This window comes from Phocoena phocoena, chromosome 19, assembly GCF_963924675.1.
Source record: "Phocoena phocoena chromosome 19, mPhoPho1.1, whole genome shotgun sequence".
NCBI lineage: Eukaryota > Metazoa > Chordata > Mammalia > Artiodactyla > Phocoenidae > Phocoena > Phocoena phocoena.
In genome coordinates this window covers 37,630,345-37,654,769 of record NC_089237.1, presented here as the reverse complement: position 1 = coordinate 37,654,769, position 24,425 = coordinate 37,630,345, and the positions used below count along the sequence as shown (strand labels likewise).

Genomic DNA, 24,425 nt, shown 5'->3' with positions numbered 1-24,425 from the left:
CTGATCTACTGTGGTTTGTTGCCTACATTCATAATGGAAGCAAGTGCTGATTTTAGTTAGAGATTTGTGAAAACTCAGATGTAATTTTATTTCCCATCCCAGTTTGGCACTCTGGATTCAGTCCTCTCTATTCACAGACCTCTGCCCTAAAAGGAAGATCCACAAGTTGAAATTGCATGCACACTTTTGCGTGTGTTCAAGAAAGTGCAGTTTTTTGGGAAAAGAACCATTGCTTTTATGAAATTCTCAAAAGATTCTTGTCTCAAAAGATTGAGGCACAAATGTAGGGGAGAAGAAAGACATTTCTTTTCCTGTACTTATCCTCACGAGTGACGGTAAATTGATATTTTGTTTTAAATAAAATTATCTGATAGTTGATAACTTGTCACTTTCTTAATTCATTCAATAAATATTTTTTTCCAGTATCTACGATATGCCAGGAACTGTTTTACATGCTAGGGTTACAGGCCCAGGAATGAAAGAGCCCAAGTATCCCAGTTCTCAGGGGGTTTACAAATATATAGAAATAAGTATATAAGTGTAATAAATAGATAGATATAATTTCAAGCATTGCTAAATACTTTGGAGAGAAAGAAAGCAGGGGAAGGAGAGTAAATCAGTTCCAGAAAGGCCTATTGTTTGCATTTTATATATATAGCTAAATCAATCAAACAGACCCTGAACCCTCTCAATTTCCAAGAAGTTACAGAGGTGGAGAGAAGGATAATTGTCAGTAATACAGAATCAAAAATGAATGTAAAAATCAGAAGACTGCCTTAGGCAAGAACCCTGGTCAGAAGTTAGACATGGATCTTTCTTAAATGTTCCTTCATGCCTGGTTTTGATATTTGCCTGGTGTCAGAAAGTTTTAGATCTGGCTTTAACTCTGATTCCCCATAGTTTCAAAATTTTTTCTTCGGTCAAAGTGAATATTTGGAGTCCTACAGATTAATGTATTTTATTTCAGTTATTCAGCTATTTCTTATTTGAAGCTGCTTTTTGGGTAATGTTTTGGTGACTGACTCAATCTCAGTCTAAACTTTACTTCTAGGCTGAATTTACCGTTGTTATTTTTAAAATTTCTTCTATCCAGTCATCCAAACAACTTCACAGAAAGAAACCCCATTAATTTGAAATACATACTGTTTGGTTACTCCCTGTACTACCATGATATTCAAACTCAAACCAGTCTGATATGGGCATCAGCCAATCAGAGAAGACACTGCCATAAAGAGTTGATGAGCAGCCCCATCTCTTTGCTGTACTTACTGAATCCTTGTCAACGTTCAAAGTTATAATTAGCATATATGAGTTCCACTTTTGTGTAGCTTTTTTTTCATATGCCAGCAATTCCTGTGACATTTGTATATCATTTTTGATGTATACATACAGTTTTGTTACGTGATATGGGGGGGTAGAGTTTTTTCCTACCTTTGAAGGTATGAAAAGTGTTACCATAAATGTCGTTGGACATATTGATTTGTTTTTTTTCTTTTTGCATCATTTCCATGGAAATATGAAACCACTACTTAGTGGTGAGAAAACATTCAATCTTAGCACCATCTGCTGACAATTCCCCCTAACATGTATTCTGACTATCACTGCGATTCCTTCTAACATGGTGAATTTCAATTTGAGGTCAGGGTCTCTGAAGCATGCTCAGGGCTCCAAGAGTTCTTTGTGGTAATTGAAGTCTTTTGTGTTTTTGTTTAAGTGATCTTTTAAAAATGTGTGTGACTATATTCTGTATAATATGAACCACCTTAATAACTGAGTTGCAGAGTTTCCAGGTAGTAATATTTTAATTTTCATAAGCTATGAGTAAATAATTAATTTATGAGGTGGAATTAAGCTATGAGATGGAATTAATATAAATATGTGACCAAGAGGCACTGTGAGTAAAAAGCAGGACGTTTTAAATGCAGAACTCAATGGAAATAGTTTTACAAGGCAACATAGCCTGTGCTCAGATCCCCAAGGCTCCTGAAGGATGTACCACTGTTAATATCACCTGCAAGGAAGGGGATTCTTCCAGGCAAGAGAAAGCTACCTTTGACATCTTATAGAGTTTCTTCTGTACTGCCTCTCTCTACCACTCCCTCACTCCACTCATGGGATACTGGCTATGTGCCTTCCTGCTTATCAGATATAAGAAACAGGTGCAAAACGCCACCCCCTCCTCCCCGCAGCATGTTCCTAGTCTTTATTGTGAGACCAGCGGAAGCAAAGGGCTTAACATTCCTCAGGCAGACCCAGGCATCAGGCTTGACTGTGAATCGTTCCTGTTCCCTTCATTCTGCATTCTGGAGAAGTCATTGGCTGGATCTCTCAGGTTCCTAATTTATTCTTTAACTGTCATTTCTGCTGCTCATACACTGAGTTTTTTATTATTATTATTATTGCTAACACTTTTCATTCGTGTATTCCTGAGTTGACTAATGGATGCACTATCTGCTTACATCTGTCTGAGGGTAGTAATTGTGCTATCCTAAGGTCTTGTGCTTTGTTAACTCTTATTCATTAGCTATAAGGTCTTATGTTTGTTTTGGTTTTCTGTCCTTAATGGAGTAGGCTTTCTCACATTGTTTGGTCATTCCTGAGTGTAATTCATCTTTCTAGTGGAGACTCTACTGCTTTTGTTTCACAGCTTCAGGGATGAAGTGAAATGAGCTTTTGGGGCTTATTACTCCTAATGGGTTTCCTTGAGAAAAAGGCAGAGGTGGAAGGTGCCTTCTGGTGGCTAGTCAGGGAGTGCATAACTTTCTTCCAGCGTTCTGGAACCTTGCCCCCTTTCTAACACCAATTGCTCCTGCCCAGAGGAATACACATTTTGCTGCCTGGATCAAGGAGGGAAGATGTGGGTTTGATGTGTGCTGTAGGCTGCTCCTACCGCACTATTCCAACTGATCACCCTGTAAGTAGCTCCAGGATGTTTCTGGTAGGGAAGCATTTGTGTAGCTGCTCCCACACATTGAGCTAAGGTTATGATTTTTAAGCTATATCTTTTCTATCATTCTTAGGAATTTTGTTGGAGGTTGAAGGGGTGGAGACTTGACATGTTTTAATCTGCCAAATTGAAACAGCACAACTTTTTGGGAAACAATTTTGTATCCCTATTACATCCTAGACAAACTCAGGCAAATATGTATCAGGATACAAATAAAAGAATGTTCAAGATAGTATTGTTTTTAATAAATAAAAACTAGAAAAATCTCAGTATACACCAACAGTTGAATGACTAAAGTGTGGTTTAATCATACTTAGAAGTCATACACTTCATCAGAAACATAATGCAAGCCACATAAGTAATCTTAAATTTTCTGGTAGCCCCTTAAAAATAAAAGTAAAATGAAACAGATGAAATAAATGTTAATATCTTTTACTTAACCCTTATATCCAAAATATTAACATGTGATCATTATATACATTAATAAGATATTCTAATTTTTTTAATACTAAGTATTTAAAAATATCCTAAGTATTACCATATCTACATGTAATCAATATAAAAATTAATGAGAGAATCTAGATTTTTTTCCCATAGTAACTCTTGGAAATCACAATTTGGTTGCTAAATTTTATTACAAATACTTGATTGGTATTTAGATTTCATAAAATTTACAGTCAAAAAAGTAGTATCACATATACAAATTGTTGCTAACCAAAACATTCTCCAATAATTACATTTAGTATCAGTCTTTTTATATTCTAATTTCAAAATAATTGAAATTAATTAAATTAAAAATTCAACTCCTTAGTCACATTAGCCACTTTCAAATACTCAGAAGCCTCATTTAGTTGGACATGCAACACTACATACTACAGGCAAAAATAAAATAATTTTACAAAATAATGTTGAATGAAAGAAGTAATGTGGCATATAATACATATAATATGATTCCACTTATATAAAGTTCAAGAAGAAGCAAGACTAAACTGTGTTGTTTATGGCTGATAGAGAAAAGGCAAAACTGTATTTAAAAAGCAAGGAAATTATTATTAAAGTAAGGATAGTGGTTTGCTCTCCGAAGCCAGAGAGAGGGTTGTGATTGGAAAAGGGCACATGGGAGGCTTCTGGGATGCTGGCAGGATTCTTTCTTGACATGAATGGTGTTACGTGGGGATCTGTTTTGTAATTACGAAACAGTTGAACAGTTGTTCAATTGAATTATTGAACAGTTATGTATATTTTATGCACATTTTGGTTTTCAAAAAATTTTAATGGGGGTAAAAACAGATGGCTTCATTTGCCCTGATACAGTTCTGTGTGGGACTTCCCAATAGGGTCTGGGGAAAGAAAGGAGGGAAGGGCAGCTCTGCAACGTTGGTGCCACCCAGAGCTGGTTTATAACAGAGACTTCGTGATCTAGAGAGTAGGCATTAATTATATGATTTGGTGGGAAGAGTGGGTGGGGTGTGAGTTTGTGTGTGTGTGTGCGCGCGTGTGTGTGCACATGCGTGATGTAGAGAAATAGACACAAAGGAGGAAGTGAAAAGAAGGTTTAAAGGAAAACAGAGCAGAAATCACCATCCCTAAATTAAATAAGAATTAGGTTGCTTAGGTGGCACCATTACCCAGCTTTCCTCCACATATTGGAGTTAGTCCTATGTAGTATATAGTTGTAGTTATTTTGCATTTTGATCCAGAAATAACCTTTTCATTTTTCAGAATTCTCAGCGAAAATTATCTGGCTGAATTACATAAGGACTCATTTGAAGGCTTGCTATCCCTCCGATATTTGTAAGTTAATCATATTTATTTATGAGTTCTTATCTATAAAGTAGATTATCTATAAAGTAAGTAAGGCTTTCAAGTTAGATAATCTTTTCAATTTCTTCTAGCAATAAAATTCTACAATTCTGTAAGTCTGTTTAGGGCCCCAGCCCATCACTAGCACTAAATATCTCCTATTCATTTTTAATTTTTTAATTATGCAGACAAGGTATAGATAGAAAAATACACTTTAGTTGTAGAGGAAAAGTGGGAATGAGGTTTGAGCAATTATAGACTCCCATATGAACTTTGTTATATAAGTGTTCATATAGTCTCCATCTGTATTTATATTTTGTTTATGACCTATGGATCAAAACGGGCCCACAGTCCATTTTTATACAGCCAGTAAGTTAAAAGTGATTTTTAAAGTGCTGTAAATGAGAAAAAAAAGAAATGAAGAAAAATATGTGACAGAGACTATGTGGCCTGCAAAGCCTAAAATATTTACTTATCTGGCCTTTACAGAAAAGGTTTAAAAAAGTTGGTTTAGTGAAATGAGAGGAATTAAAGTTAACCTCAAATTGTCACCTATAGGACAAGAAAATAGAGAACAATTACATTAATATGAATGCCATTAGCTTATAGCATTGATAATCTAAATTAAATTAACATTTAAATATTCAAGCAGATGAATTATGTAAACAGTATTGTCAAGGGACTTCCCTGGTGGTCTAGTGGTTAAGACTTTGCCTTCCAATGCAGGGTGTGTGGGTTCGATCCCTGGTCAGGGAGCTAAGATCCCACATGCCTCATGGCCAAAAAAACAAAACATAAAGAAAAAGAAGCAATATTGTAAGAAATTCAGTAAAGACTTTAAAAATGGTCCATTTCAAAAAAAAAAATAAAAATCTTAAAAACAAAATCAGTATTGTCAAGAACACATTAAGTTACCAAAAAAACAAACTGTTGTTAAGGATTTCAAGGCAGGAATTGTGATACCAATATTAAGAATGTTTAAGATGATGGTTAAGTGGTATATTCAGAAATGTTTATATTAAATAAGCATATCAGAAATGCCCCTAATAAAAATCTTTCCAGCCTTTTTTTTTTCTGGTTCTTTTGTTTGTTTGTTTTGTCTTTTGGGCCATGCCACACTACTTGAGGGATCTTAATTCCCCGACCAGGGATTGAACCCAGGTCCCCAGCAGTGGAAGTGCTGAGTCCTAACCCCTGGACTGCCAGGGAATTCCCTCTCCAGCTTCTTTATCAAAGAGAAAATGCTTGCCTAGTATTTCTTTTTATTTAGGGATAAGGAGAAAACTGTGTTTTCTGCTATAAAAGCTCAGTTTTTGTCCTTTGTCCATGGCATCCAAAGCTGTGTATACAATTAATCCTTATTTAGCCAATGAATGATCCTCTGTAGCAAATAGATTCTTCTTGCCAATATAAAAGGCTTAAGGGAAGTGGGTATAAAGAGCCTCACATGACCCTAAAAATAGTTCTTTTAATTATCAAACCTTCCAAGTTTTAAGGGGCAATCACCTTTATAGTAGTCTCTTCTCTGCCATCTGGGCTCCAAACCTTACAAACACAGTTTGGAGAAAAAGAAATAAGACAACTGCTCAGTGGACTAGGCCCTTCATTACTTCTACTATGAAATAATTTATAATCTGATTATTTCATGTTAGCATAAGTATTCTCATTCTTTAAAAAAAAAAATGCCAATCAATAAAAAAGCGAAAAAAGAATATGCTAATAAGCACTATGCCTAGTGCTGTAAACATGAAGATGGGTAAGGCAGGATTCCTTTTAGCAACTCATGATCTCACAGGGAAAATAAACATATAAGCTCAAACCACAAGGACAAAGTGCTGTGGAGGCTCCATGAAGTAATAAAACTACATTTCTTTTCAAAGAGTCATTTCCTCATTCTATCCACTCCCCAGCTATTTCTTGATTTTATACATATTTGAGTTTGCTTTATGTCCAGGTGTTGGCTTTAAATATGATAAACGATTCACATAAGCAGGATCTAGTCCATACATTGAAGGAGTTTATGCTCAGAGGAAATGGGTTGCAAAAATAGCTATATTTAAAGAAAGAAATGAATATAGGCAATGAGAGCTATAAGTGGGGATTGCAGCACAAATGAGGGAAAAAAGACTTCAAATTGGATCAGGGAAGATGTTACTAGAGCAATGCTGTTTAAATGGGGCTTCGAAGGGCCATTGGGTATCAATGACAGACATGTTGGGAAGAGTAAGCTTGCAAAAGGAACATGGGAGAAAGGCAAAACACAGGAAAAATTCTCTGAGTACCTGTAGAGTACAAGTGGGAAGAGTAAGAGATGAGAGGCAGATCATCTTGGGCTTTGGAGGCCAAACCAAGTATAACATGCCAAGCTACCATGTTACCACAGCAGTGCTTTAGGACAAGCTTTAGCCTGCAACAGAGCCAACCACTTGGAGGGCTTGTGAAAATACAAGCTCCAGCCCCATAGTTACTGATTCAAGAGGTCCAGAGTAAGGCTGAGTATTTGTATCTTTAATAAGTTCACAAGTGATGCTGGTATTTGAGAACCACTTCCGGAGAGTTAATCTGGTGATCGCGTGGAGGATGGCTTAGAAAGGGAGAGGGTGGAGATGGAAACACCAGTCAGAAGACAGTTATACACATCCAGGTGAAATGAGAGACTAAGCTGGAATCAATGGAAATAAGATAGTCAGCTATAGTCAAGAGTAGGTATTTTTGAATAAAAGTCAATATGCTAGAAAGTTTACTACTGAATTAAAGCTATATATTAATGAGAGGAGCAGTTTCCTTTCAAGTTGTGTGAAAGGGTATCTTTTACTTCTTCTCCTAATGAATTGGCCTAGCAAAACAGAACTATACTGGGAAGTGTGTAAATATAAGAATATTCCTTTTAATATTAGAAATTATGATGATATATAGAGGTAAAAACTTTGATCTCATAATCTACAATTTGAAAAGACCACAAAAGGTGGAATCTAATCAATGCTTCTGTGCTCAGGAAAGATTACCTTCAAAATCTATCAAGTTCTATAGTTGTATATTTAATTTATGAAGATCATGAAGGTGAGACTCTTAAGAGAGGTGAAGACAGGGTTAAGGTCTCTGGAAGGTTTAAATAATAATCCCTAAGGTTTGGAGTTTAGACAAAAGCTTCCTCTTTATTATTATCATTCTAACCTCTACTAGTTATTCCTACTAATTAGATATCTAATAGATAATTGAGGCAATATTTTCCTTTTTCTTTTCCTGGAGATTTATCCTGCAATAAAATACAGTCTATCGAAAGATGTACATTTGAACCACTACTTTTTTGCAGTTTATGTAAGTTACAAATATAACTTCATTTTATTTGGAATTTTTATAAACCTTAATTTTTTATAAAATTAATTTGTTACTCATTTTGAAACATGATTAAAACTACTAAAATTTTGTAGCAAATCCTTTTTGTCTCTAGCAAAGATTAATGTGAGAATTATTACACAGATCAGAGTGAATCATTATATAGAGCAGTGGTTCTCAAGCAGGGTGATTTTGCACGCAGGTGACATTTGGTAGTGTCTGGAGACATTTTTGCTTGTCAGGACTGTATATGCTACTGACATCTAGTGGACAGAGGCCAGAGATGCTACTAAACATCCAACAGTGTACAGGAGAGCCTCCCACAGCAAAGAATTATCCAGCCCAAAATGTCAATAGTGCTACCTTTCTAGAGAAATAAAGATCACTTAACACAAGTATTTAATGAGTATTTACTATTTTGTATCTAATGCACCACATATAAAATCATGAAAGTATAAATCATAATATCTTCCACAGTGAGATTTCTTTAGAATATGGAGGGAGTAGTGATATTATGTTTCATCATATATAAATTAGAATTATTACCAAACGATAACTGTTCTGAAAGAATATCTATTTTTCTTTTGCTTGTGTCTTTTTTTGTAGTAACCTTGGCTGAAATCTACTCACAGAACTGAGCTTTAGAACGTTTCAGGCCTGGCATGGAATGCAGTTTTTACACAAGTTGTAAGTGATATAGAAGATGAATGCATGTAAAAAACTGTGTGTAGAAACATCATGCAGTCATAGGTTAACTGGGTGTAAGCCCAGTATGAATTCTGGAAAGTCTGTCTTGAGAGCCATTTATTTTTATTTCAAATGAGGAAACTAAGGCACAAAGAGGCCAAGAGACTTGAGTATCTCATATATATGAAACGCTGTGGTTTCCATAATACTGATCTTTGGCACGGGCAATAAAAGGCAACAAGCAAAACCACACAAATTAGCATTGTCATGGAATCCCACTGATGCCTCTCCAATATGCGAATGGTCCATGAAGTTCCACTTTTGAATTTATCTTTGACTCCTGCTCATGTGCAAAGTTCCTAACTGCTTAAAATGTATGCAACCCAGAGCTGCAAAGAACTAAGTTTAGCACCCAGTTCTTCAGGGAGCAACAGGTGTGGGTGCTTCCCCAACCATTATTAGCTCTTTTAAATGGTAAAGCAGAAAGAATTCCTGAACACACACCACAGGGCTCTCCCCAGCCATGCAGAACATTCTTTTTCAAAAAGCGTATATCTCTGAAGTGAATTTTCTGTGGCCAATGGGAACTTTTTAGGCATGGAAAAAGACATTGTTTGTGTTCAGCTGTGTGTGAAAATATAAAGAAAATACATTGCTGTAGCCTAATCCAATATACTTTCTTTGCTGACTACTCTTCAGTGAGAAGTGGGGTTTTACACCCCTTCAACTCAAAAATTCTGTGATTTCTCATGACACAAGGAAATGATAGTGGGTACGTTCAAATGCCCGAAGGCGATTTTAGACTCAAGGTAAAGAGCTCTTCTACACCTGGCTTTGGAAAAGACTCTCTTACCTGTCTTGTGGTTCAGAAACCCAGTTTCACATAGTTCACACATTTTGGGTTAATGAACGTGTTGAGGCTGTGTCTGGAGCTGGATTAGCAATTCCTGCAGATGTCTATGTTTAGCGGCCTCCTTCCTTTCCCTTGTTAGTTTGCTGATGCCTACCTTGGGCAGAGAGCACCAAGGGTCAGTTTTTCTCTTGCCAGCACACCAGAGAGAATGCTCATAAGGTCCCTTCTCCAGGAGGTTTTAGTAGCCTCAATACAACGTCTTAAACTCACCACCTTTCCTAAACATCCTATAACACCAAGAGTTCCTTATAAGAATCAGAGTTTCACTATAGGTATGTGGGCAACACAGAAAATACATTTTGGAGAACAATCAATCAATCAATCACAGTTTAAAAATTAATGAATTCATTCAAAAACATTCACTGAGTGCCATGCCCACTGTGTGTCAGCACTGTACTAACTGCTGGGGATACAAAGACGCATAGGGCAGGGACTTTGTCCCCAAGAAGCTTTCATACCGGAAGGAGAAAGATGGATGTTGATGGGAAAGCATATATATGAGCCATTCTAGCATCTATGCAGCAGTATAACAAGGTGAGGGAGGGGGGTGATGAAGTAGAAAATTGGTGGTAGGTTAGAAAAGTTGGTAAGGGAAGAGGCACCAACTTGTTCCTTTTGAATTTGTGTTCCTCTTAAATGACAGAAAAAGGTAGTGAAAGAATCAGAACTATCTGGTGTTGGAAATAAATTAGTACTGTACTCCTGAAACTCATTCACAGTTACTTTCAAAAGATTGTCACAGTATAGTAAGTCTTTGTTTTGGACTAAGTCTTTCTAATAGACAAAGCTAATTTGCTTCAGGAAACATTTTCCATGGTGTGATATAAACTTTATTGCATCTCTTTCCAAAGGCAAGCCACCAAGGGAAGATGCCACCCTCGAGTTAAGTCATTTTACTACCTATAATGACATATTACTGGGGTGTTTATAAGTTGCCTGCATTAAATAAGTTTGGAAAAGAGCCCCAGCTGAGGTGGACTTATCATGAATACAATGAAGCTTAGGCTTCAGTGTTCCTCACTTACATAGGTCCCTGGCAAGGTCTTGAGAGGGGTCCTAGCGATTTTTGTATTCATAACTTTGCATGTTTTGATTAGACAGGATTTCCCAAAGTAGAAGAGGTTCAGGCCCCACAAAACATTGATTTATCACTGGGTTTCAGGTAATTATAAGTCAGTAGGTTTCTTGAATGAAGCCTCTATGTTATTGACAAACATCAGGTGAAGTAGTTAGCCGTGTGGTAGTCTATTTTTAATCCGAAATCTAACTCAAAGATGAGCCAAGAGCTTATTAATTAATAAAGTACCACTTTTTGAATGGTGGTAGTAATCATATCTCTTTCATATAAAATCAGGAGTGAAATATATTATGGAAAACCAGCAGTGGTTGATAATCCTAAATGTTAAGTATACTTCTTTTTTCTGACTTTAATGTGTTTCTCCTTCATTCACCTATGTAGGTCCAGACTGATGGCTTATTTTTAAAAATTCTTTTAGTCACTTCATTGGTTCTAACAATACAAGCTCCATGATTTTAGAAACTGAAGGACTCTACAATGTAGAAAGGCTTTATAACTTAACCAGACAGAGCACATTCACATGCTGGCTTTTCTGTGGTACATCAATATTGTACCAAGAACATAAGCTTAAGAGAGAACAAGAGGAAAATCAAAGCCTTATCCCTATTGAATTATTTACCCCATTGTTGATAATACCAGTGAGGGATGTGTGGCCACACTATGAAGGCAAATTGAGCTGCGGTCACAGAGCTGCCCTAATGCTCCCCCAGTCAACTAGCATTGGTTTCCCTTAGATAGCTATGTACACACAGAAGCTTACACACTTGAGGGTGTTGTCATCACTTTTTGCTATGTACTAGAATCCTGGCAGCTTCTCAGATTTAGAAAGACATAAACGCTAAAAATAAACATAACTTGGGTCTGCCCTTTTGGGTGATTCCTGGTGGCTGTTTTATTCGTAATAGTTCAAAAGTTTGAGATTGTCACATCTAGAAATTACTATACTTTTCTTCTCCCAACTGCATATTATTCTTCCTACCTGTAGTATTTTCTCCCATTCTACATGCTTTTTCACTTTCTTCATAGTGTCCTTTGAAGCACAAACTTTTTAATTTTTATAAAATCCAATTCATCTATTTTACCTTTGGTTGTTTGTGCTTCTGGTAGCATATCTAAGAAACTGTTGTCTAATGCAAGGTGATAAAGATTTACTCCTGTGTTTTCTTCTAAGAGATTTATAGGCTTAGGACTTACATTTGGATATTTGATCTATCTGGACTTAATTTTAATATATGGTTTGAAGTGTAGGAGTCCAGCTTCATTATTTCGTGTGTGGATGTACAGTTGTCCCAGCATCATTTGAAAAGACTGTTATTTCCATATTGAATTGCTTTAGCACCCTGTTGAAAATCAATAGATCATAAACATGAGGGTTTATTTCTATACTGTCAATTCTTTTCCATTGATTTATATGTCTGTTCTTATTCCAGTACCACAATGTGATTTCAGTAGCTTTGAACTGAGTTTTGAAACCAGGATGTGTGAATTCTCCCACTTTGTTCTTTACTAACATTGTTTTGGTTATTCTTTTTCTTCGAATTGCCATATGAATTTTAGAATTAGCTTGGCAATTTCTGGGAAGAAGTCAGCTGGGATTTTGATAGGAATTGCAATGGAACCATAGGTTGATTTGGGAAGTAGTGATATTTTAATAAGATTATCTTCCAGTCCATGAATCCAGCATGTCTTTATATTTATTTAGAGCTTCTTCAAGTTCTTTCAACAGTTTTGTGCTTTTCAGTGTGAATCTTGCACTTACTTGGTTAAATTTTTTCCTAGGTATTTTATTTGTTTTGATGCTATTACACAGGAATTGTTTTCTTAATTTCTTTTCTGGATTACTCATTGCTGGTGTGTAGAAAAAATATTGATCTTATATCCTACAACCTTGCTGAACTCATTTATTAATGCTAACAGTTATTTTCCTAGATTCCCAGGAATATGTCTTGTGGTCTTCCAGTTTCCCAGGAATACACTGGAACATTTCAAAGTCTCTGTGGACATCTCATTCCTCAGCTTTTCTTTTTAAGCTTTTAGTTTGGGCTGTTTTTTGCCCCAAAATGTTATCCATTGCCTCATGCAACCACCATGTTAAAATATTTGCTTCAAAAGGTTTTCCAGAAATGCCACTTGAGGAGAGGCTTTTCTCACTAGACAGCTCTCAGTCAGGTCAAAGGCAATCCTTTCAAGTGAGGTCATCCAGGGGACCACCAGACTTGTAAAACAATGACAGTTCTTTGGGAATGAGGCTTTGAAGGACCTCTCAGTCCATGCTGCTCCTTCTGGTACCAGGGATGTGGGCTGTTTTTCAAGGCTACTACTGGCATGGAGAACAAAGGTCAAGGACAAGTTAAAGCAACACAGATCTCATTGTTCTTACAGAAATTAATTTTTCTTTGAATAAATTGTTGCCCAATTTGCTACTAGTCTGTTGGTTAAATTTCCAGAGTTCAGAAAAAGTTGATTCTGACCATTTTTGCCAGTTTTGCCATTTTTGTTGTTGATATTGTTGCTTCTATGGAGGGATGAACTTTCAGATGTCCTTCTCCAATCATTTTTACTGATTTACCTGCAATATTTTTTTAAATCTGTAAAGTCTCAATGACCATAGGCCAATTAAATATTTATCATGGGAGATTATTAAGGAAAAAATAAATAAAAAGAGAAATAAATAAAAAGAGAAAATACAATTCTCATAGAGGCTTTTCCAGATGGGTAGATGAAGTCTGAAAAGGTATCGCTATATTTAGTGCTCTCAAAATTAAGGTTAAAGTAACAGATGTTTTAAACATCCCCATCTTTGTTTTTTTCATTCAGGTTAAACACAGGCTTTAGAGTCAGAAATGAGTTCATATTCCAGCACTGCTTCTTACTAGCTTGATGAGTTAGGACAAGTTATGTAACTTCTCTGTGCCTCAGTTTCCTCATTTGTACAATGGGGTAATATATCTAGCACAAAAGGTTACTGTGACGATTAAATTTTTTTTTTTAACATCCTTATTGGGGTATAATTGCTTTACAATGGTGTGTTAGTTTTTGCTTTTTAACAAAGTGAATTAGTTATACATACGCATATGTTCCCATAACTCTTCCCTCTTGCGTCTCCCTCTCTCCCACCCTCCCTATCCTACCCCTCCAGGCGGTCACAAAACACCGAGCTGATCTCCCTGTGCCATGCGGCTGCTTCCCACTAGCTATCTACCTTACGTTTGGTAGTGTATATATGTCCATGCCTCTCTCTCGCTTTGTCACAGCTCACTCTTCCCCCTCCCCATATCCTCAAGTCCGTTCTCTAGTAGGTCTGTGTCTTTATTCCTGTCTCACCCCTAGGTTCTTCATGACATTGTTTTTCTTAAATTCCATATATATGTGTTAACATACGGTATTTGTCTTTCTCTTTCTGACTTACTTCACTCTGTATGACAGACTCTAGGTCTATCCAGCTCATTACAAATAGCTCAATTTTGTTTCTTTTTATAGCTGAGTAAAATTCCATTGTATATATGTGCCACATCTTCTTTATCCATTCATCTGAAGATGGACACTTAGGTTGTTTCCATCTCTGGGCTATTGTAAATAGAGCTGCAATGAACATTTTGGTACATGATTCTTTTTGAATTTTAGTTGTCTCAGGGTATATGCCCAGTAGTGGGATTGCTGGGTCATATGGTAGTTCTATTTGTAGTTTTTTAAGGAACCTCCATACGGTTCTCCATAGTGGCTGTACCAATTCACATTCCCACCAGCAGTGCAAGTGTTCCCTTTTCTCCAGACCCTCTCCAGCATTTATTGTTTCTAGATATTTTGATGATGGCCACTCTGACTGGTGTGAGGTGATATCTCATTGTAGTTTTGATTTGCATTTCTCTAATGATTAATGATGTTGAGCATTCTTTCATGTGTTTGTTGGCAGTCTGTATATCTTCTTTGGAGAAATGTCTATTTAGGTCTTCTGCCCATTTTTGGATTGGGTTGTTTGTTTCTCTGTTATTGAGCTGCATGAGCTGCTTGTAAATTTTGGACATTAATCCTTTGTCAGTTGCTTCATTTGCAAATATTTTCTCCCATTCTGAGGGTTGTCTTTTGGTCTTCTTTATGGTTTCCTTTGCTGCGCAAAAGCTTTGAAGTTTCATTAGGTCCCATTTGTTTATTTTTCTTTTTATTTCCATTTCTCTAGGAGGTGGGTCAAAAAGGATCTTGCTGTGATTTATGTCATAGAGTGTTCGGCCTATGTTTTCCTCTAAGAGTTTGTTAGTTTCTGGTCTTATATTTAGGTGTTTAATCCATTTTGAACTTATTTTTTTGTATGGTGTTAGGGAGTGATCTAATCTCATACTTTTACATGTACGTGTCCAGTTTTCCCAGCACCACTTATTGAAGAGGCTGTCCTTCCTCCACTGTACATTCCTGCCTCCTTTATCAAATATAAGGTGACCATATGTGTGTGGGTTTTTCTCTGGGCTTTCTGTCCTGTTCCATTGATCTATCTTTCTGTTTTTGTGCCAGTACCATACTGTTTTGATTACTGTAGCTTTGTAGTATAGTCTGAAGTCAGGGAGCCTGATTCCTCCAGCTTCTTTTTTCGTTCTCAAGATTGCTTTGGCTATTCGGGGTCTTTTGTGTTTCCATACAAATTGCGAAATTTTTTGTTCTAGTTCTGTGAAAAATGCCAGTGGTAGTTTGATAGGGATTGCATTGAATCTGTAGATTGCTTTGGATAGTAGAGTCATTTTCACAATGTTGATTCTTCCCATCCAAGAACATGGTATGTCTCTCCATCTATTTGTATCATCTTTAATTTCTTTCATCAGTGTTTTATAATTTTCTCCATACAGTTCTTTTGTCTCCTTAGGTAGGTTTATTCCTAGATATATTATTCTTTTTGTTGCAATGGTAAATGGGAGTGTTTTCTTGATTTCACTTTCAGATTTTTCATCACTGCAAGTTTTCAAGCAAGAGAGACAAATGATTAAAACAAGAGGCTTATTTTAAATTTCATATGCAGAGCGATCTAGAGAAGAAATCTTGATTCAGGGAGACCAAATAGAATGCTTTAGCAGATTCTAGGAGTGAAGTGAGAAGGGGCCAAATTAGAGTGGTTGTGATGGTAGTAGAAAGAAAAACCTGAGAGTACTACAGAGGAAAAACTGACAAGATGTAGTAATTGACTAGAGTTGGGGGATTGTAGTACAGGAAAGAGAAAACTCACATGTGTTGATGGGCAGAATGATGGTGGTATAACACGTGGAAATACAGCATTTGGGAAACAGAGTCAGTTTGAGGGAGATGAGTTCAGTCTTAGGCATTTTCTATCGGTGAGCATAAAGCAACCAGAAGGCTCTGTTTGAGTGGAAATGTCCCTCAGTCAGATTGGTAGACAGGTATCCATTTTGACCTATTTCTGACTCCCGTGAGAAATGTGCTTATTAACTGAATAGTTACATTATTGCTGAGGGAAGAGGACAAAGCTAAATTTAAGATTCAAAGTCTCTACTGCTTTAGTGGTTGAAATTGAACCTCAGGCATTTAACAGCTTCTCTTAAACATGTCTAATTCATGGATACATTCTCACTGCTTAATAAAAGACATGTCACAGAAGTATTTTGGATAAAATGTGAAAATTCCACCCCACCTTCCGTACCACCAATAAGGTAACTCCTGTTATTGTTTTGATGTGTGTCCTTCCTTCCAATCTCTTTCCTTTGCATTTTGTTCCCCTAATGAGGTAATAACTTTACTCCTTGCTCAGTGACTTGTGCTTTTCCCTATGCAATATGTTTAAGAGATATTTCCGTATTAGTCCCTCTATTTTCTAATTGCCCATATCCTTCTAACACCTGGAGAGATTCTGAGGGCACTGAGCCTAAGTTTTGGTGTTGCCTGGCATAGGGTTTCTTTATATTTATTTGCTGATATTGATAAATGTTTGCCATTTTTCTCATTGATTTGTAGGAGTCATTTTAGACACATAAGTGATTTTGGAAAATAAGTAATTGGCATTATGTATCCAAGAAATTGGACAGACAGGAAGTTCAAGTTCTGAGGAGATGCCTCATTATTTGTGCCAGTGGCCTCACAGTATGTTTTTATTAATTATGCACACTGGGAAGCTGATGAGCTGTGGGAATTATAAAGCTGGTCTTTTCTGCATTTGAATATTCCCCACAAGGTGGCCATGATTCTTTTCCTTATTCTCTACATTCTTTTCCTACCTATTCAAGGATATGAATTGTGGTACTTCACAGAAATTTCCAGGGAAACTCTATTTCTTACATCGATGAAAGTATATGGAAGGCATACCGCTGGGCTGAGAAGCTGTGAGTATATGCTCCCCAAATATGAATACAAAAAGCTAACTGCCTTGTAAGATCCTTCTTGGTCCAGAATTTTGTGGTCAATACCTGTGAGAAAAGGTATTTCCCCTTCTATATCCCCAAACAACCTAATGATTGAAATTCTGGTTTATTTTAAAAATGAAATTTGGTAGGACCCCTTGAAAATCAGTAGAGACAATTTAAACTTATTTTCCATTTTACAAGTAATACATGATTATATTCTCAATATATAACAATGAAATAACAGGTATAGTGAAAACCCTCCTTGTGCCCTAATCCCCCACCCACTACTTTGAGTTTTGTATTAATCCTTTCTGACTCTTTTCCATACTTTTGAATACATACATATTTACAGATAGCAAAATAGGTTTGTGTGTTTTTCTTATCTTTTTTTTTTTACATAAGTAATATCCTGCCACTTGATTCCTTCATTTCATGATATGTCTTAGATTTCTTTCCTTCCCAGTACATAGAAGGTTACCCCATTCATTTAAAGTCCTGCATAATATTACATAGTATGAATGTATCACAGTTTAATGATACCCCTATTGAAGGATGCTTAGATTTTGTCCAGTTTTCTTGTTATTTGCATTGCTGCAATGAATATCCTTGTACATGCATTTTTGTGAGCCTGATCATTTATTTCTATAGAATAGTTATTTACAAATGGGATTGTTGGGGTGAAGACTATTTAGATATAAAATATTAATTGCCCTCAAAAATGTTTTGCCAGCTTATACTCCAGTCATCATGCTGTAATGACATTCATTTCCCCACACCCTTCTACCACTGGATATTCTCCCTTTTTTTTTTTTTTTTTTTTTTTTGCGGTACACGGGCCTGTCACTGCTGTGGCCTCTCCTATTGCAGAGCACAGGCTCCGGACGCGTAGGCTCAGCGGCCATGGCTCATGGGTCCAGCCGCTCTGCAGCATGTGGGATCTTCCCGGACCGGGGCACGAACCCATGTCCCCTGCATCGGCAGGCGGACTCTCAACCACTGCGCCACCAGGGAAACCCTCTCCCTTTTTTTTTTTTTCTAAACTGACGGGTGAATAAAAGGGATCCCATCTGAATTTCAGCTTTTCTTATTACTTGTGAACTTAAATATCTTTATATGTTTACTGAACATTTGTATTTTATCTCTGAATTGTCTGTCCTTTGCCCAATTTTCTGTTACTATTTTTTTTTATTGATTTGTAGAAAAAGTCATTTTAAATACATAAGTGATTTTGGAAAAAAACATTCAAAGTAATTTTTCATCACAGTCTCTGGTCATATCCTTAGTTCATCTTGAATAGACAGGTCATAAATGACTCCTAAATTAATAATAAAACACATAACAATCAATCTAAAAACAGGTATTATGACCACCCTTAAAGAGATGCCCCCTCCTTAGTCTGATGTCTTATTGGTAAGGAAAAAAGTGCTAGAATCAGGCAATTTTTTTTAATTTACAGATTTCCTAAATACTATATGTAGTTTATATTTCCCATGATAGTATGTAACTTGGAGATTTTATTTCCCAAACTTGTAAGAAAATCATTTGGAACAAGAAATAGATAACTTAATTTCCTCTGGGAGTGGAGCTGGGTGGTAGACTGAGGGACAGAGTTAAGAGAAAAAGTTTGAATTGTGTTCTACATATTTTTGGAATTTTGAGATGTGAGTATATATCACATATTTTTAAAAAGTAAATTGAAATTAAAAAATTAGTTTTTAAAAAGCATGTGTTTGGAAGGCGATACATTATAACATGAGTCTGGTAAGGTTTGAAGATTTCTAATTCAGCTTGAGGTTTATACCTAATAAGCAGAGGTTCCTAACTTGAGGTCAGTAGTTCCCCAAAGCAGTATTTCTTAACCTCACTCCTGCTCCCCCGTATATACCTCTTTGGCAAGCTGCAGAAACTTATGTTCTTGGGATAATGTTTTAAAATGTATAATAAGTCAAAATATATACAAAAACAAAGGAGAACAAATATATTGAAAGAGTTTTCAGAATATTTTTGAAAGTAGTGAAACAATAGTATATATGCTGCTCTTAACATATTAAATAACAAGATATAGTGGTAGGTCTAATAAATATTTTAACTCCAGGGTAGTGGTGAGAATAAATGATATTTCGAGGTATCTGCAACATATACATGATATGAAATGACCTGTGATTTCTATTGGGGATCACATAAACTATACTGCTGATCGACTGTGGTTTGTTGCCTACATTCATAATGGAAGGAAGTGCGATTTTAGTTAGAGATTTGTGAGTACTGAGATGTAATTTTATTTCCCATCCAAGTTTGGCTCTCTGGATTCAGTCCTCTCTATTCACAGACCTCTGCCCTAAAAGGATGACCCACAAGTCGAAATTGCATGCACACTTTTGCGTGTGTTCAAGAAAGTGCATGTTTTTAGGGAAAAGAACCATTGCTTTTATGAAATTCTCAAAGGATTCTTGTCTCAAAAGATTGAGTCACAAATGTAGGGGAGAAGAAAGACATTTCTTTTCCTGTACTTATCCTCATGAGTGACGGTAATTGGATAATTTTTTTTAAAATAAAAGTATCTAATAGTTGATAACTTGTCAGTTTCTGAATTCATTCAATAAATATTTTTTGAGTATCTACTATATGCCAGGAACTGTTTTACATGCTAGGGTTACAGGCCCAAGAATGAAAGAGCCCAAATATCCCAGTTCTCAGGGGGTTTACAAATAAATAGAAATAAGTATATAAGTGTAATAAATAGATATAATTTCAAGCATTGCTAAGTACTTTGGAGAGAAAGAAAGCAGGGGAAGGAGAGTTAAATCAGTTCCAGAAAGGCCTATTGTTTGCATTATATATATATTGTTAAATCAATCAAACAAACAAACCCTGAGCCCTCTCAATTTCCTAGAAGTTACAGAGGTGGAGAGAAGGATAATTGTCAATAATACAGAATCAAGAATGAATGTAAAATTCAGAAGATTGCCTTAGACCAGAAACCTGGTCAGAAGTTAGACATGGATCTTTCTTAAATGTTCCTTCATGCCTGGTTTTGATATTTTCATGGTGTGAGAGATTTATAGATCTGGCTTTAACTCTATTTCCCCATAGTTTTAAAATTTTTTCTTCGGTCAAAATGAATATTTGGAGTTCTACAGATTACTGGATTTTATTTCAGTTATTCATTTATTGCTTATTTGAAGCTCCTTTTTAGGTAATTTTTTGGTGACTGACTCGTTCTCAGTCTAAACTTTACTTCTAGGATGAATTTACCATTGTTATTTTTAAAATTTCTACTATCTTGTCATCCAAACAACTTCACAGAAAGAATTCCCATTAATTTGAAATACATACTCTGTGGTTACCCCTTGTCTATCACGATATTCAAACTCAAACCAGTCTGATATGGGCATCAGCCAATCAGAGAAGACACTGCCATAAAGAGTTGATGAGCAGCCCCATCTCTTTGCTGTACTTACTGAATCCTTGTCAACGTTCAAAGTTATAATTAGCATATATGAGTTCCACTTTTGTGTAGCTTTTTTTCATACACCATCATTTTGGTGACGTTTATATATCATTTATGGTGTATACGTACAGTTATGTTATGCGATATGGGGAGGTAGAGTTTTTCCTACCTTTGAAGGTATGAAAAGTGTTACCATAAATGTCATTGGACATATTGATTTGTTTTTTTTCTTTTTGGATCATTTCCATGGAAATATGAAACAACTACTTAGAGGTGAGAAAACAATCAGTCTTAGCACCATCTGTGGACCATTCCCCATAAGATGTATTCTGACAATTTCTGCGATTCCTTCTAACATGGTGAATTTCAATTTGAGGTCAGGGTCTTTGAAGCATGCTCAGGGCTCCAAGAGTTCTTTGTGGGAATTAAAGCCTTTTGTGTTTTTGTGTTAATGATCTTTTAAAAACGTGTATGACTATATTCTGTATAGTATGAACCACCTTAATAACTGAGTTGCAGAGTTTCCAGGTAGTAATATTTTAGTTCTCATAAGCTATGAGTAAATAATTAATTTATGAGGTGGAATTAAGCTATGAGATGGAATTAATATAAATATGTGACCAAGAGACACTGTGAGTGAAAAGCAGAAGGTTTTACATGCAGAACTCTGTGGAAATAGCTTCACAAGGCAACATAGCCTATGCTCAGATCCCCAAGGCTCCTGAAGGATGTACCACTGTTAATATCACCTGCAAGGAAGGGGATTCTTCCAGGCAAGAGAAAGCTACCTTTGACATCTTATAGAGTTTCTTCTGTACTAGCTCTTTCTACCATTCTGTCGCTCCACTCTTGGGATACTGGCTATGTGCCTTCCTGTTTATCTGATATAAGAAACAGGTGCAAAACACGACTCCCACCTCCCTGCAGCATGTTCCTAGTCTTTATTGTGAGACCAGTGGAAGCAAAGGTCATAACATTCCTCGGGCAAACCCAGGCGTTAGGCTTGACTGTGAATCGTTCCTGCTCCCTTCATTCTGCATTCTGGAGAAGTCATTGGCGAGATCTCTCATTTTCCTAATTTATTCTTTAGCTGTCATTTCTGCTGCCCATATGCTGAGTTTTTTTTATTACTGCTAACACTTTTCATTCGTATATTCTTGAGTTGATTAATGGATGTACTATCTGCTTACATTTTTCTGAGGGTAATAATTGTGCTATCCTAAGGTTCTCTTGTGCTTTTTTAACTCTGATTCATTGACTATAAGCTCTTGTTTGTTTTTGTTTTCTGTCCTTAATGGAGTAGACTTGCTCACATTGTCTGGTCATTCCTGAGTGTAATTCATATTTTTAGCTGAGATTCTACTGCATTTGTTTCCCAGCTTTAGCGGAGAATTGAAATTGAGCTTTGGGAGCTTATTATTCCTAATGGGTTCCCCTGAGAAAAAGGCAGAAGTGGAAGGTGCCTTCTGGTGGCTAATCAGGGAGTGCATACATTTCTTCCAGGGTTCTGGGACCTTGCCCCCTTTCTAACACCAATTGCTCCTGCCCAGAGGAATACACATTTTGCTGCCTGGATCAAGGAGGGAAGATGTGGGTTTGATGTGTGCTGTAGGCTGCTCCTACCACACTATTCCAACTGATCACCCTGTAGGTAGCTCCGGGACAATTCTGGTAGGGGAGAATTTGTGGAGCTGCTCCCACACATTGAGCTAAGGTTGTGATTTCTAAGTTATATCTTTTCTCTCATTCTTAGGGATTTTGATGGAAGTTGAAGGGGTGGAGACTTGACATGTTTCAATATGCCAACTTAAAATAGCACAACTTCTTAGGAAACAATTTTGTATCCCTATTACATCCTAGACAAACTCAGGCAAATATGTATCAGGATACAAATACAAGAATGTTCAAAGCAGTATTGTTTTTAATAAATAAAAACTAGAAAAATCTCAGTATACACCAACAGTTGAATGACTAAAGTGTGGTTTAATCATACTTAGAAGTCATACACTTCATTAGAAATATAATGCAAGCCACATAAGTAATCTTAAATTTTCTGGTAGCCCCTTAAAAATAAAAGTAAAATGAAACAGATGAAATAAATGTTAATATCTTTTACTTAACCCTTATATCCCCAATATTATCATTTTTACTTGTAATCTTTATATACATTATTAATAAGATATTCTACTTGTTTTTCATACTAAGTATTTAAAAATATCCAAAGTAGTATCATATCTACATGTAATCAATATACAAATTAATGAGAGAATCTAGTTTATTTCCCATACTAACTCTTTGAAATCAAAAGTTGGTTGCTAAACTTTATAAGAAAGACTTGATCGGTATTTAGATTTCATAAAATTTACAGTCGAAAAAGTAGTGTCACATATGCAAATTGTTGCTAACATAAACAGTTTCCAATAATTATATCGTGTATCAACTTTTTAATTTTAAAATAATTGAAATTAATTAAATTAAAAATTCAACTCCTTAGTCACATTAGGCACTTTCAAATACTCAGAAGCCTCATGTAGTTGGACATACAACAGTACATACTACAGGAAAAAATAAAATAATTTTACAAACTAATGTTGAATGAAAGAAGCAATGTGGAAAATAATACGTATATTATGATTCCCCTTATATAAAGTTCAAGAAGAAGCAAGACTAAACTGTGTTGTTTATGGCTGATAGAGAAAGGTAAAACTACATTTAAAAAGTAAGGAAATTATTATTAAAGTCAGGATAGTGGTTACCTCTTGGAAGTAAGAGAGAGGGTTGTGACTTGGAAAGGGCACACGGGAGGCTACTGGGATGGTGGTAGGATTCTTTTTTGACATGAATGGTGTTACGTGGGGATCTGTTTTGTAAGTATTAAACAGTTGAACAGTTGTTCAATTGAACAGTTATGTATATTTTATGCACATTTTAGTTTTCAAAAGAATTTTAATTGGGGAAAAATTCAGATAGCTTCATTTGCCCTGATACAGTTCTGTGTGGGACTTCCCAATAAGGTTTGGGGAAAGAGAGGAGGGAAGGGCAGCTCTGCAACGTTGGTGCCACCCAGATCTGGGTTCTATCAGAGATTTCGTGACCTAGAGAGTAGGCATTAACTATATGATTTGGTGGAAAGAGTGGGTGGAGTGTGTGTGTGTGTGTGTGTGAGCGCACGTGTGCACATGCGTGATGGAGATAGATGGACAAAAAGGAGGATATGAAAAGAAGGTTTAAAGGAAAACAGAGCAGAAATCACCATCCCTAAATTAAATAAAAATTAGGTTGTTTAGGTGGCACCATTACCCTGCTTTCCGCCACATATAGGAGTTAGTCCTATGTAGTATACAGTTGTAGTTATTTTGCATTTTGACCAGAAATAACCTTTTCATTTTTCAGAATTCTCATTGAAAAATTTTTGACTGAATTACATAAGGACTCATTTGAAGGCTTGTTATCCCTCCGATATTTGTAAGTTAATCATATTTATTTATGAGTTCTTATCTATAAAGTAGATTATCTATAAAGTAATTAAGGGGTTCAAGTTAGAATATCTCTTCAATTTCTTATAGCAATAAAATTCTACAATTCTGTAAGTCTGTTTAGGGCCCCAGCCCATCACTAGCACTAAATATCTCCTATTCATTTTTAATTTTTTAATTATATAGACAAGGTGTAGTTAGAAAAATACACTTTAGTTGTAGAGGAAAAGTGGTAATGAGGTCTGAGCAATTATAGGCTCCCATATGAACCTTGTTATATAAGTGTTCATATACTCTCCATCTGTATTTATATTTTGTCTATGACCTATGGATCAAATCTGGCCCACAGCCTGGCCTGAGTGCGCCAGAGCCCCCGAATCAGCGGCTCCTTTAACC

The 24,425-nt window shown here is 36.1% G+C and overlaps 1 protein-coding gene across 1 annotated transcript in view; it reads left to right on the top strand.

Moving 5' to 3' along the window:
- Positions 1 to 24,425, top strand: part of LOC136139100 (leucine-rich repeat-containing protein 37A3-like) — a 73,188-nt gene that overhangs the window by 5,061 nt on the left and 43,702 nt on the right. The window contains 1 exon segment of the mRNA XM_065898011.1: positions 4,670 to 4,741. Coding sequence (XP_065754083.1) covers positions 4,670 to 4,741 — 72 coding nt within the window.